Here is a 14,154-nt window from a genome sequence, read left to right on the forward strand (position 1 = left end):
AGTAAGTTGTTGTCGTTGTCTAGAGACTGTTATTAATGTACGCAACGCGCCCCCACACTCGGCGCGGGGGGGGAGTGTTGGGGGGGGGCAGGAGGGCAGAAGAGGAGCCCCGAGCCGCCCCTCTCTCCCCGTGGGGGGGGGGGGTTTTTTTTGGTTTTTCCCCCTCCCACCCGGCGGGGGGTGGGCCGCCCCCCAATATTTCCCCCCCCCCCCCCCCCCCCCCCCCCCACTCGATATGGATTACAAGCTTACTGGCGACCTTAGTAGGTTGACTTAACCGCAGAAATTTTGCCACAGACTTCCTAGTTGCAGATCCATTTGGCTGTCATTCAGTCAGTCAGTCACGAGCCACGAGCCACAAAGTCGCGGAATCAGGAAAATCAGGAGGCAGTGCCGAGCTCTTGATGAAGTCTTCTGCGGTTAGTGGGGCTGCTGCCAGCAGTAATTTGTATCTGCCCATAAACATGTGTATCTCTTCTCTATCCCAATACCAATTTCCCCTACTCGTATGATCATCAATTTTTCGTATTTTTGCATAATGCACAGCCGTTGCTTGTACGAGCCTTTGTCATATGATAGCTGCCATAAGTTCCGCATCGCTTTGCTAGCTGTCCTTTGCCCAATTGCATAACCCAACTTAAGGCAGCAGCTCTGCCAAAAAGTATTTACTGCAGCTCTCAGGCATGGGAAAACTATATATAAATATATCTATGGCTTAGCTCCGACTGGCAAACAAAGGTCAAACATGTTTAAAGTGCACTTCGAGCGCAAAATGTCACTGCACGCGCTGTCACTCTTAACTCTTAACTCTTAGCTCTTTGCCTGCCTTTGGTCTGTGTCTCTGTCTCTGCCTCCACCTCTGGCAATTGTTTTTTCCACTCAATTTCAATTGTTAGTGCGCCCCTCTTCCACTGCTGCGTTGCGACTTTAAACAAATGAATATTTTTGCGCATTGCAGTCGCACTCTCAACGCCCGCCCATCGCTTTTGAGGGGGAGGACTGACCTTACAAAAGCGAGAAATCTGCCCCCCCCGGGTAATTTTGCGAATTGTTGTATAATAATGTCCAATTGCAGCGACTGCTGTTGGATCTCCTGATTCAATTGATCGCAATTGGGGCTGGCTTGGGGCTGACTGGGCTACTGTCCCTTGAGTATGAGAAAGTTAAGCTGTGGCTACTGGCAGGTGCCTGACTGGCTCGGAACTCATCTATATTTGTGTCGAGAACAACCATTAATAAGTATGATCTGGTGGCAATGTAAACTATACGAATTTTTAAGGTTACCCTCTCAGAAAAGTTCACATGGAACAACGACACAATGGACTTGCCTTATGCTGAAACTTCTCCACTGGTAGGAGGGCAGAACATACATAAGGAACGAACGAACGACCTCCATTGAGTGGAAACATGAATATTTCTCACACACACCCATTACATGGAAACAATCGCGGCAGCACTTAATTGAAAACGGTGGAAACGCTGGAAAGGGGAACAGCCAACGTCACAGCCACCTCGTCCACAACGCTTGTGGTGCATGCCCGACCCAGCTAAAAGATACATTAAAAATGTTCAGGCGTAGAGAAACTTGGCGCTTCCATGTTACGATCTTCTGGGCCTAAATGCAGTTGGTGTTGGCTGCCGCTGCAGATGCTCGTTGTTTTAATTACCTTGGCAGCGATTCAAGCCTGCCCCCGAAGCCGGCAACCAAACAGCGCTACTAACGATCATCATGTGAACTCCTCTCCTCCTACTCCTGGAGCGCCTGCGCATTTCCTCCGCTTTGGCCTGAGCTTGGGAACCGAAAACAGAAAACCCTCGGCAGTGCATTCTTCGTGGGCTTTTCTGAAAACACTTTCGCATCTCGGGCCAGTGGCTGTGGCGGAGGGGTGAAAGCTGAAAGGAGTTTTCTGGACTGGGCATGTTGAACATCTGCTAAAATCGCCATAAAGCCGTTGTGTGGCTCTCCCTTGGCTCTCTCCCGCCAACACTTTCACACATTAGGCCAAGGGGTCTTGGTCTTGGTCTTGGTCTTGCTCTTGGTCGTGGCGGTTGTACCTCATTTTGCTTTATGGGCTGTTAAGTTTGATGCGAGCCACGACCAAGGAGTGGGATTCCTCCTTGGTATGATTGAAAACACGATTGGGGCATGGTTATTCTCAACATCTGAGCGCATGCATAAAGAAAACCAATCATGGGGATCTCCTCTATGGGTTTCCCGCAACAACTGACGTTATTTTCGATCTTCTCACTGTCGGATACCGCACCAAAATGGTAAACGGAAAGCTCCAAGGCTATACAAGAAAATAAACTAACAGTTTGGAAGATATTTAAATGTGAAAATTGAAGGAACTGAGACTCAGGAAAATCAAGATTTGAAAGATTATTCTGGTACGTGCGTGAGCTCAGAGCATTTCCGATATGGACATGGATATTTATCGTTGAGTTTGTAGATTTTCGGAAGAATATTTCTATCCATACTACATTTACTTGGGTCCTATAATATCCTATGAAACGTGTTCGTGGCCGTTCGCTTAGGCGAACAGGTTGGAAATTGGTCTTTGAGTACTTCACTCCAATTTTAGAGACTTTTATGTAGCCGGAGATCCACCTGATGGGAATGCCCAATGACGGACAGTTCTTTTCCGCTTTGATTTGCCCTGCGATCTTTGCCGATGCTGACGTTCCCCTCCCTTCTATTATCATAAATCATTAGAACTTAATTAAAACTCGAACCGGAACCGCAGCAACAATCCGTTCGGAATGAACTCATTTGAGCGAGCTTTACGAGCCATAATTCTAATCTTTAATCTTTAATCTTTAATCTGTGGGCACTAAAGAGACCCCCACGGGAAAGAATTGAAAACTGTTAACGGGCAGGGCAGTAAAAACTAAAAAATAAATGCGAGCACATGTCCAGGGAATAGGCAGAAGAAAGAGTACCGGTACCGGTCCCGGTCCCGGTCCCATGAAAATATCACTCACCTTTCGATGCGAGACGACGAGCGGCGTGTGGTGCTGATGATGATTGTTGTTGTCAAAGGCTGTGGAGTAGACAAAAATGAAGTGGAAATTTAACAACAGCATTTGTGAGATTTGCAATTTGTAAATGAAATAATAATATGCCATAAATGTGGCCATAATCTGGCGGCGATTCGGTTACAGTTAACAGACATTCAGTCATTCGGTCGGGAAATCATTTGCGAGAAAACCATAAACGAGCCAATTGCAATTAAGCAGAGCACAAAGCCAAAACAACACAGCAACTGTTCACCTTTCCAATTGCATTTTAAGATATGCAAAAATTGCAAAAGCCCCGCACCGTACGAGTGATCTATTTTGTGTGTGTTCGCCTGCCGTGAAACTTCCGCAGTGTGGGGCCAAGCCTGGTAAAAAACAGAAACCTGGAACGGGTTCAGCAATCATAAACTTGTTGTGCAGACGGACATATCAAATCGGGGTGGGCAGGTGACGCTGACCAGCAGCATTTCAACGGAAAATTGTCAATGAACGAACCCGCCAGCCAAGCCAAGCCAAACCAAACCAAACCAGACCAAACCAACCCGAGTCGAGTCGAGTACTATAAGTTATATCTCTATTTCTGATACAGATACAGATACAGATACACGAGGCATATCCATAAAGCGCTTTGGCATTTTGTTAAACAATTAAATGCATTTTAACAACAACAGCAACGAAGTTTGAGAATAGTTGACTCAGCCCCGGGCCAAGGTTTCAGTTTGATTTGCTGACCGGCCGGCTTTTGATTACAAACTGGCCCGCGACAAAGACCAGACCCCCCCTTGGTGGGTTGTTTCGTATTGTATCACGGCCCAACAATTCCATTTTGTGGTTTATTAAGCGTGACTCGTGGACAACAGTTGGAGCAGGTACAAACCGGCAATAAATACATCAAAAGTGGAGTAAAATATTGCCAGTTATTGCTTAGAGATTGTGGAGGCATAGCTCCAAATAAAGCTACAAATATTCGTATTTATCCTGTGGGAAAAGAGATACGCAATCCCAGCTATGATTCACGAATTGCCGCCCTGATCTTGGCCCCTTTGGGCCCATTGTGTTGGTGCCGCATTCAACTTTTGAACCTTAACCGCAGGTTGAGTGGAGTCTGCGGGTCAGACAACCAGAACACAGCCGAAAAACATGGCATACAAGCAAAAGATGAGCTCAAAGGCGGCACAGCATGATATCATTGTTGTGTTTTATTGTCTCCGGCTGGCTTGTCCATCACTTTCGCAGGAAATGAGGCAAGCACCAGGCTCTAGGGACGGGGCCAGGCAAAAATTCCATCATGGAGAGGAGACCTTTGGAACATGCCGCGACTTATAATTAAATAATAAATTTGAATGCTCAGCAGCAGGCAGGCAGGCAGGCGGTTCCACTTAATAATCAATTGACATTTAGCAAAGAATTTCAAATGTATGGCAGGCTGTCGAAATTCGCACAATTTCAGTTTTATTAATGACAGACAGGCTGCTCGAGGGTCTGCAAACATGTGCTACCGATTGACTTTCGAGCGTTACAATTTCAAATCTCAAGAGATCCACGACCAAGTCGACCCATCTGTGAACAATTTCGAGCTAAAGCTAAAGATGGATCCCCTCAGATCTGGCAGGGAAAATGTAAGTCCTGTGATCGTTTCTCATTTGTTTAAGAGATGCTGCGGATCAAATAAATATGTCTAGCACTATCAAATGTAATAAATCCATGCAAAAACATTCATTCAGCTACTGCAAGACATTCTTTGACATTACAAAATGGTGAGGAAACTGCTCTGGACACCGCTGTTCGAAACTATTATTAATATCTGATGTGGTAACAGCTTAAGAAGGGAAACGAAATATCGTTTAATAATAAATGAAGAACATAATTTGCTGAATCTTCGAACTAGATGATCTCCGACTTAAGATTGAACCAAAATTGTATTTCCTCAACGAGATTCTGCTTTAGTTTTCGCCGGGGGGTGCAGTACCAATAAAAATGAAGGAATACAATCAAATGTTGTTATCTGTAAATGAATCACTGGACGTCGCTTAATTGGTGATCCAATTCAAAAGAGAGCGACAGAGAGAGAGAGAGAGAGGGAGGGAGGGATTCATATGGCGAATGAGTTTCTGTGTCTGTACTTTGCTCAGTGAAGAAACAAAATAAAAAGAAATTGGTTAGCTCGTTCTGATAAGATTAGATTGCCTGAAAACTCCCCAAAGCATTCGCCTCGCGTCGAAAGTCTTGCACGCGCGGCACGGAGAGAATTGCATTTCCGATAGAAAATATTGCGAATAATAAACGGGGAATGGGCATGGCTCCGTCTCAGGGTCAGACAATAGACACCGACTTTCCTTTAGTCAAATCCAATTAATAATAATAAAGCCGCAGCCACTTGGGCAACTGACTTTCAATTGTTTGCTCTGCCCTCCACCCACAGTCCACAGTCCACCTACAGCCTTCTCCGTCTCCTTCTCCTGATCAGGTTCAATGGAAAAGTATCAACGTTTTTTTTTTGTTTTCTCGTAATAAATGTGGCCTGCTGGTTGAGGTGGCTGCTGCCTCTGACGGTTGACCAAGTGGCCTCATGGCAATTTACTTTCTAATGCCAGGAGAAAAGTCATGGCATGAGGCCAAGTCAAAGCTTATTTTTGTTTAATACTTTAACGAATTAAATAGCTATGGAAATGCGATATCTATTGGTCTATTTAGCAGATAACATTTTGTATTAATTAATCAAACAAATCGCAAATCTTTCATTATCTCTGCGTTTCCCACATGGTTCTTCGAGTGGAATGTTAAAGTGTTTTGTGCGTCTGGGGACTGTAATTTGCATTGCAACAGCTTCAAGATATTTATCCGTGCTCTTTTTTCTTTCTGGCTTACAATTAGCTGCCTCTTCCCGCTTCGAATTATAAAACAATCAATATTCGGTGAATGAATAATGAATGAATCGGGAAGCGATAGACAGACAGTCCGCAATTAACTTAATTACAGGCGTTTCGGCTTTCGGCTTTCGGCGCGATTACTAAACCAATTACAGATGATCGAGCGGAACAAGAGTTGTGTAATTTTACACAATTTATTTTGGTGCCTAGAACTTAACGTTAATTGCCCTCGCATGTGACCCTGAACTGTTGAATATCGATGTGGGCAGGCAACAAAAACCACCCTTATCGACGAATGCAATTCAAGGGGATGCTCTTCAGCAGGATTCACTTGTGCGACTGCAATAAAGGTAGCAAATATGCACTCTGACAAAATAATCAATATTATCCCATGGATTATCTCTGCCCTTAACATCTATTCAGGCACATCCATCATAGTCTGGTTCCCAGGCAGCTTTGTAGTTCCTCTGAATGGCATTCCGCAATAAGGCACAAACCGCAGAGCCAATCGATGCCCCATTCTTCAATTATCTTACACACGGCTGGCCGTTGCGTAAGGCCCACATCGCCACATATGTGGGTTGGACTCGGACAAAAGGTTCCTCCGCATAAAGGTCTGGGCTCTAAATGTCACTCTTGCTTTCATCTTTTGTTTGCTCCCGATGAAGTGAAAGAGAAAAATTATAAATGTTTATGGCCAGCGATTTGGAATTAAAGCAGACAAATAGACAAAACAAATTTGTAAAATATTCAGAGTATGCAAATTGGCCAGCAAATTAAAATAGTTTCAAGCCGAAGCAAAACTAAAGCCAAAGTCAGTGCCACCGAAGTGCTCCTCGGAGTGTGTCTCAGCTTCTCGGCAGAGTATCTGTATCTGCATACTGCTGCTCGTCAACAGGTTGAATTGTTGTTTATGGGCATATTGCTGGTGTTGTTTTTCACTCGCGGCCGGCTTTGAGAAATGTGAAAGATGAAAGCGTAAATGCTGATTAAAGATTGTTTCTTTCCATATGCATGTATACATATAAATTTATATTGTAATTTAAGCGTCGTATGGCAGTATGCAAAGTGAAAGAGCCAGCAGCAGCAGCACCAGAGACTGTGCCAGAGCTGGAGTCAGTCAATCAGACGGTCGGTTAGTCGGTTAGTTGATAACAGAGATACAGCACCCGCTGCCTTGCTGTCTAATTTCACAGTCATCAAGTCATCGAGTCAGCTCCAGCGAGAAAGCGAGAGTCTCGATTACAGTTTAGTCTCGCCTGCGCAGTCATCGCGGACTCCGTGCAAAAATCTCCCTCAAGGTGAATTAGCCCCAACGCCCGCGCCCACACCCCACTCAAAAGTAAATGTGTCAAAAGAAATTTGATAGCTGAATTTATGGAGTTGGTAAAACAATTATTTGCTTGAGCGATTCTAAAAACAGACTTGGAAGAAGCTTTTTCCGCGTGGCTTGCATATTTCTGTACGCACCTTTCTGAGCCTTTTCCATATGGAAGTGTGAACCATTTATGTCTTTTTTTCTGCCTGCCCCACTCGACACAATTTTGTTACGGAGTCAATAGCCTGATCCAGCACACGAATACATAAGTAAATGTACAAGCGATAAGATAAGAACACGAAAAGCAGCTCTTTCGCTGGCGCATTTACTAGCTTATGGCTTTTGGCATTTGCCATTTTCGATTGCGTTTAATTGCATCAAAATGTATTTATAAATATGGAAAGCTGTAGGTGGTGTGTGGTGTGTGTTGTGTGGTGTGGTGCCACTGCCGCCCCACATTGTGGGGCACTGGCAAGTGTCATCGCAACAAGAGATGAAACGCCGAGCAAGAGTTTTGGATTATCGTTTGATTTATTGGACTTTCAAAACAAATGTCTGCCGGAGTGCGAGCTACGGCAAAGCGTTTAACAACGTTTCATATCCAAAATGCAGTCCGAATTTCGTAACGAACAAGACAGATGCAAACTGCACAGGTGGACAAGTTTATAGGAGAGGCCCAACAAAATACACACAAAAAGAGGCAAACCTACTCTTGTGGAACTGCGATTGGGTTCAGGTTCGGGCTTATGTCATTTGCTGTCATTATGGAAATATTATTATATTAATTTGACCCCAAAACTGGAGCAGCAACAACAATAGCCAGCAATTATATGTGGCTCTGTGTCTGCCAAACGATGTGTCAGACAGAAAAGAGCTTCGGGTGGGGTCCCCCAAATGGTCTAATCCGAGGCGAACATAATGCCCTCACATAACGCCACAAATTCCAAATAGATCCAACCACAAAATCGGTTGCAAAATCGAAATGATTTTGGTATTACGGAAAGGGGAACCTGATACTAGAGTCTCCGCTCTGGGCTATGAAAATTCCAGGAAAAATGTCTGCTTAAGGTCGGACTCTGACTAAAGATGCGAACTTCAAGATGAAATTAAAAGCAAACTCTGGGATTGTTCAATAATTAAGTGAAATGTGGAAATGTCATTGTTTTATTTTCCCTTTGGTAACTCTGCGTTTAGCCCCTCACCCGCCCAGAGCTACTGCCACAAAAAACGAACAAAAAACTGATGCACTTTGTTGTACAATTTGTGTGTTTGGCTTTTCTAGTCTCTAGTTTGGGGCAGTGTTTATGTTTTGGTACCATTATTTTGGGTGTAATTATTTAAACATTAAACCAGTCGAGCGACTGCCATGACTTCTGTCCGTCTGTCAGTTTTTTCAACGGTCACTGCCATTGCAGAGAAAACAAGAGAGTCACAGACCAAGCGATGAAATGGAATATCATCATCACCCATCGGCGCAGTCCGAACCCGAAGGTAAAGGGATTGTTTCTGGCTGACGCTTTCTACGTAGATTGCTGGGGGGAATTTCTTTGATTACTCGCCGGGAGAAATTTGTTCGCAGCGGAAGAACAGAATTAAAGGGGAAGAATAAACTTAACGAAACAATAATCAACAGCTGACACGTAAAGAGGAGAGAGAGAGAGAGAGAGAGAGGGAGAGAAAGGAAAATGGAAAAGTGCAGAATGAGAGAACCTACCACAACATTTTCCCGATTCTCTTGAACTGCGCATGACTTGACCTGACCTTGGGGGAAGCGGCAAAAAAAAATACAACAAACTTTCACTGCGAGCATTTTCCGCATCTTGCTGCTCGCCTGGTGGAAAACGTAATGGCGAGTTTGTGTGTTGACAGATTCAAGCGCCAATTTGGCCAAGAATTTATTGAGCCACCAGCACGGGCAGCATGGGCATCTCCCGCTCCCACTCGCACGGACGACCTCTTGCAGCGACGGCTGCGCGCCTAATCGAGGCGCCATAGGGCGCGGCGACATGACGGCGCCGCCGACGCTCCCGTCACCGCGGCACCTTCTCCCACGACATTTGATAGTCGTGGTCGTGGTCGTGGTCTCCATGGTCCATAGTCTGCACATCACAATCAATGATTCGTTGCGCCGGGCGATGCGGTTGTCAGAAGCTGATAGAGCGCGATTCCGAACTCAAAGGCGGGCCCCAAACCGAAATCAAAATCGAAGACAGAAGACAGAAGACAGAAAATGGTCGGCAAGTTGAAAGCTTTCAGAATGTAAGCTGCCAAACGATTCCCTCGAGTTTTCAGCGCTGATTTTCACACGTTTTAATCGCTTTGAACCTGCTCGGATAACACCGAAACATAAACAAAAGACGAAAAACCCATTAGAAGTTGCCAGCATCTGTGGTATCGCTGTAATAACTTGTTTGAGCAGACTAATTGACGCTGCTGGCTCTTTCTGTCTGTCTGTCTGTCTGTCTGTCGGTTAAAGGTAACAGACACCTTTGATATCTTTTATAGCTTAATGGGTTTGATTTTAGCTTCTAAATTGGTGGTAATCAAGGTGTCGCAAGGTCTGCCTTCGTCATCTATTTGCCCCGAAGAACGTTGTTAGATTTCATCTTTCTGCTGAGAACTCCAGACGAGTGTTCCATCTTCCTTATGGGACTGTAACACTGAAAGTTCTTTCCACTCGCAGCTGAACATTTTAATTAATATTTCCAACCAACTTCCTGCATCTGAGTATGCGAATGCCCTTAAGAATAAATACCCAACGCTGGCTAATTGCTTCTCCGCGTACAAAACACATGTAAGAAGCCACAGAGACTTGCCACTAGCCATACAGAGATAGATCAACAACCAAGCACTGAAGCTTGGAAATGCAGTAGAATGCTGAGGCATTCCGGGACCCAAAAGTCACATGAAAGATCTTTAATGTGTGATGTGTGTGGGACGGGCCACACGTGAGCGAAGATCCCTGTCTAGCCACCACACAGACAGATATATTTTCCAATTAACGTGGCTTATCTAAAAGTCTAAAAGTCAGTCACAGTCTCCAGCATCGAATGATTCAACAATTAGCTGGGACACGTTCTGAAGATCGGAGGGGACAGATCTGAAGATCCCTCATCAATTACAGAAAAATGAAGGAGGCAAAAACTGGAGAAACAAATACCAAGCACCAGCCACAAAAGAAAGTGAAAAACAGACATCTACGAGCATAGCTAGATAGATGTGGATGGGACCTTCTTCTTCATGGGAGTCGCCGTTTACACTTTCCCAAGACAACACGCAATCAGACGGAGAAGCGGACTGGAGAAAAACCTCAATCAAAGCGGGCTGCATAACTTAAATGCAGAGGTCATCATTGGATCCGTTGTGTGGGTTGTTTGTTTGGAAAGCGGTGGAAAGATGCCAATGCCATGCCCATGCCAGATGCCAGATGCCCAGATGGATGGCACACGGAAACGCACATCACAGGGCACTGTCCGAAAATAAATGGACCCACAAAAAGAAAGAAGCTAACTGTAGCTTATTAAGTGAAAATGAAAGCTTTTGCTGGCCAGAGAGAGAGAGAGAGAGAGAGAGAGCGAGAGAGAGAGAGAGACCCCCGGTTCCCCCTGGTTAAAGCTAGACCCAAGTCCCCCACTGTGCACAAGTACTTTGGGGCTGATCTCCAACCTCTGTTGGAAGAGTTGTAAAAGAAAAGGTACGACTGAGAGCAGCGGAAAAAATATAAGTATTCCTCTCCTTCTCGAATATATTAATTCTATTCCCTAAAGTAATTATTTTTCAAACTTTTATCCCCCTTTGTTCCCTGTTTAGCGTGAGTTTTCATTTCATTTTTCGCCTATAAGTTGAATAAATAAATTCCAATCATTAAAGGTTCACAAACTCATATGAATCAATCTCGTACATGAATTTGTATGTATAAATATGTACCATGTAAACGCATCTGAGCGATTCTATGTACACATTTACATACAAAAATCAGATAAGAAATATAATTTGTATAGGAATCAACAGAGCGGAATAAACTCAATCAAAATAAACCCAATTGTTGCTCTCCAATGTGTATAAAATATTCCAAACTTTCAAGCGAGAACCTAACTTTAGCTCCCTTTTTGTCACGTTTTTCCCACCCCAAGAACTATTTCGCTTACCTCTCTCAATGGCTGCATTGCTGTCCACGCTGCTGGTGGCGCTGTCATCCATTTGCGGCTGCTTCTGCTGGGACTCCTCCTGCTCCTGGGATTCCACGAGCTCTGGCAGCCGCTCCGCTCCAGAGAAGTGCACGCTGCCATCGCGATGGAAGTGCAGTTCGAAGCGGGTGGGTAGGTCGGCCTCGTAGTCCCCGCCGGACTTGTGCGCCTGGGCAGCCACCTTGTAGTAGAGGGAGGCGAACTGGTAGATGAGGGCCCAGGCCTGGTCCTCGGAGAGCGGGGCCTTGAATGAGTCCAGTATGTTGTTCAGGGTGACGCACTGCTCCGGACACGAGCACTGGTGGAAGGCGTGCCGAAGCAGCTGGCGACTGCCGCCAGGCTGCAGGCCGCCGTTTCCATTCTGAGTTTTGGCAGCTCCTTTGGAGTGCGCGTGTGAGATGGTGTGAGTGTGAGTAAGGTTATGGGCTTGCTGGGCACTGTCGCCGTTGGCACTGTCCGGCGAGGTGGAGAGGAAACCCTCCTCGGCCTCCGAGAACTTGGCCTTGGGCGCAGCCATGGCCTTGGACTCGGATACGCTCTGCGTCGCGTCGGCGTGCACGTCCATGTGATGCTCCGTCATGGCTCGCCTGGGTTGCCTATCCAGACTCTGGTTCGGATGCAACGGTCCAAGTCTCTCCTGCACCCCTCCACATATAAGGAGATTGCTTTGCTCTGGCTTAGCCCGGAATTGCTGCGGCTCCACACGATCGATGGCAGGTCGCAGGTTGGCAGGTTGGCAGGTTGTAGGTCGAGTAAATACGCGATTATCCTACTGTTGTTCGGGGTAACACTGAACAGATATGGGACACACAGAAATTGATTTTCTCTCACAAACAATTGACACACAAAAATATTACGGGTACGGGTACATAAGTGTGTGTGTGCTTGTCAAATCAGACACAGAACACTTAGTATTTTAGATTACGAGTAACACCAAAAGGAATACTAGACGAAAACGAAATTGAAAAGCAGAGCGCAGAGCACAAGAACTATGCTGGGGCGCTGTCGTCACGTTTTTATGCACTTTGCACGGTTGCCGTTATGTTTGCCTATTGCTCTTTGCGGCACTTTTCTTTTACTTTGCTTTGGTTTGCTTAGCTCTGGCTTATTTTAACCGCTTTGCTTCTCCTGTTTTGAATTTCACAACACTGAGCTGAGTAACTATTTGTTTAATTATTTTGATTTTTCATCAGCTGCTAAACAATATCACGCGCACTAATATTTGTTTACATTATTTTAATCAGAAAATCACTCTGAATTTTATGTCAAGTGCATGTTTAAATATTTTCATTAAACGCTGTCGCTGTCGCCGATCCGCTTGCCGTGTCCGCTCGGTTGAGAGAAAAATTTTAAACAAGCGCGCCAGCTGAAGCAAAAGCACAAACGGAGCCAAAAACCAAAGACGAGAGAGAGCAAGCGAGAGACAACCGAGAGAGATAGGGAGAGTGAAAAAGCCGCTTGGCTTGGAAAACATGTTTCAAATCCAACCAGTGATGGCAACTCTACTGGATAGGTAAACAAGCCATTGAAAAAAGCTAGAAATAGCTAACACATTTTTAATGACCGCTAAAAAGAAAGGCTGGAGTAGTGAAAATATGTGTTGCACCTGCATGTTAGTCGGCAATTATATTCCTCCCTTGTATGGTATACCGCATATGCCTATTGCAAACCGCTAGATCTAGTCAGAAAATAGCTAAGCTGGCAACACTGAATTCAACAAATGTCCGCTCAGCTGTTCGCTCGCTCACTCACTCTCTCTCTCTCTCCTCTCTTTGCTTTTCTATTTTGATTCCGGTTTTCGTTGTGTTTGCGCTTCGCTTCGTTCAGCTGATAAGAGCTTTTGCCTGTCTTTGCTTTAAACTTTTCATTCTGTTTCTGTTTGGTGCTGGGGGGTCTGAATATTTTGATTCGCCGATTCCAAGAGCGATTCGTGTTAAGGTCAGACGAAGTCCGAAGTGAGCGGAATTGTTGCTCTCTGGGCCACTGTCGCCATAAGGCTGTAAAAACTCTTTGGGACTGGCGGAAATGGCCGGGTTATTAACTGGACGGATAATTAGATACGAGTTGGTGCTCATAGTTGATTACATTTGGGTTATTTTTAGGGTTTACTAAGAAAAACATTGAGCTGTGCACTTAATTTGAGCAAATATATGTTCCACCATGGTGGCTCTATCAAGAGGTTGAAAGATTTCATGTGGAGAACTAATTTATTGTTACTAGAACTGATGGATGAATGTTATCTTATTAAATGCTCTAAACACACAAAGTTAACTTCTAGAATGGAAATGGGCGGGGTCCAAGTTGGGTCACCTTTTCAAGGTCCTTGGGGACATTGGAAAACCGCGCAACATCCAACATCCCAGCATCATTTGTAAGGGATCTCGTCGCATTTTTACGAGATAATAAGCCCCATAAGTACGGGCGACCAAGTTATGATATATGAGCCGTAAATTGAAACTTTATATCAATGCCATGCCGACTTGCTTGTTGGGGGAAGATTTGCATACAGTGTTATAGGTATTACAGCATCACCATCACTGGGTATCGGGAATCAGGCATCTGCGGTAAACTTTAACGACTTGTTTTTGCGCGTTAATAAAAAATAAAACACAAACAAAATGCATCTCTCTCTGTACGTGCATTTTATTAATTGGCAGCAACTGCTGCCGAAGAGTCCGAGACCGCTCTGGGCCCACGTAATCATCGAATAGCCATAAAAAGTGTGTCCTCAACTAGGTAGCAACGCGCAGCTGGCCACGCA

General features: G+C 45.0%; 1 protein-coding gene across 2 annotated transcripts in view; it reads right to left on the reverse strand.

The window, feature by feature from the left end:
- Nucleotides 1-12,729, reverse strand: part of LOC117584379 (protein spire) — a 34,334-nt gene extending 21,605 nt beyond the window's left edge. The window contains exons 1-2 of one of the 2 annotated variants that reach the window (XM_034273226.1): nucleotides 11,355-12,729; nucleotides 2,983-3,041 (exon numbers count right to left, since the gene is read on the reverse strand). In XM_034273226.1, coding sequence (XP_034129117.1) covers nucleotides 2,983-3,041; nucleotides 11,355-11,973 — 678 coding nt within the window. In that variant the 5' untranslated portion in view covers nucleotides 11,974-12,729. The remainder of the gene's footprint in view (nucleotides 1-2,982; nucleotides 3,042-11,354) is intronic. The other variant, XM_034273227.1, reaches the window with a different exon arrangement.
- Nucleotides 12,730-14,154: the final 1,425 nt, after the last annotated feature.

This window comes from Drosophila guanche, unplaced genomic scaffold (genome assembly GCF_900245975.1).
Source record: "Drosophila guanche unplaced genomic scaffold, DGUA_6, whole genome shotgun sequence".
NCBI lineage: Eukaryota > Metazoa > Arthropoda > Insecta > Diptera > Drosophilidae > Drosophila > Drosophila guanche.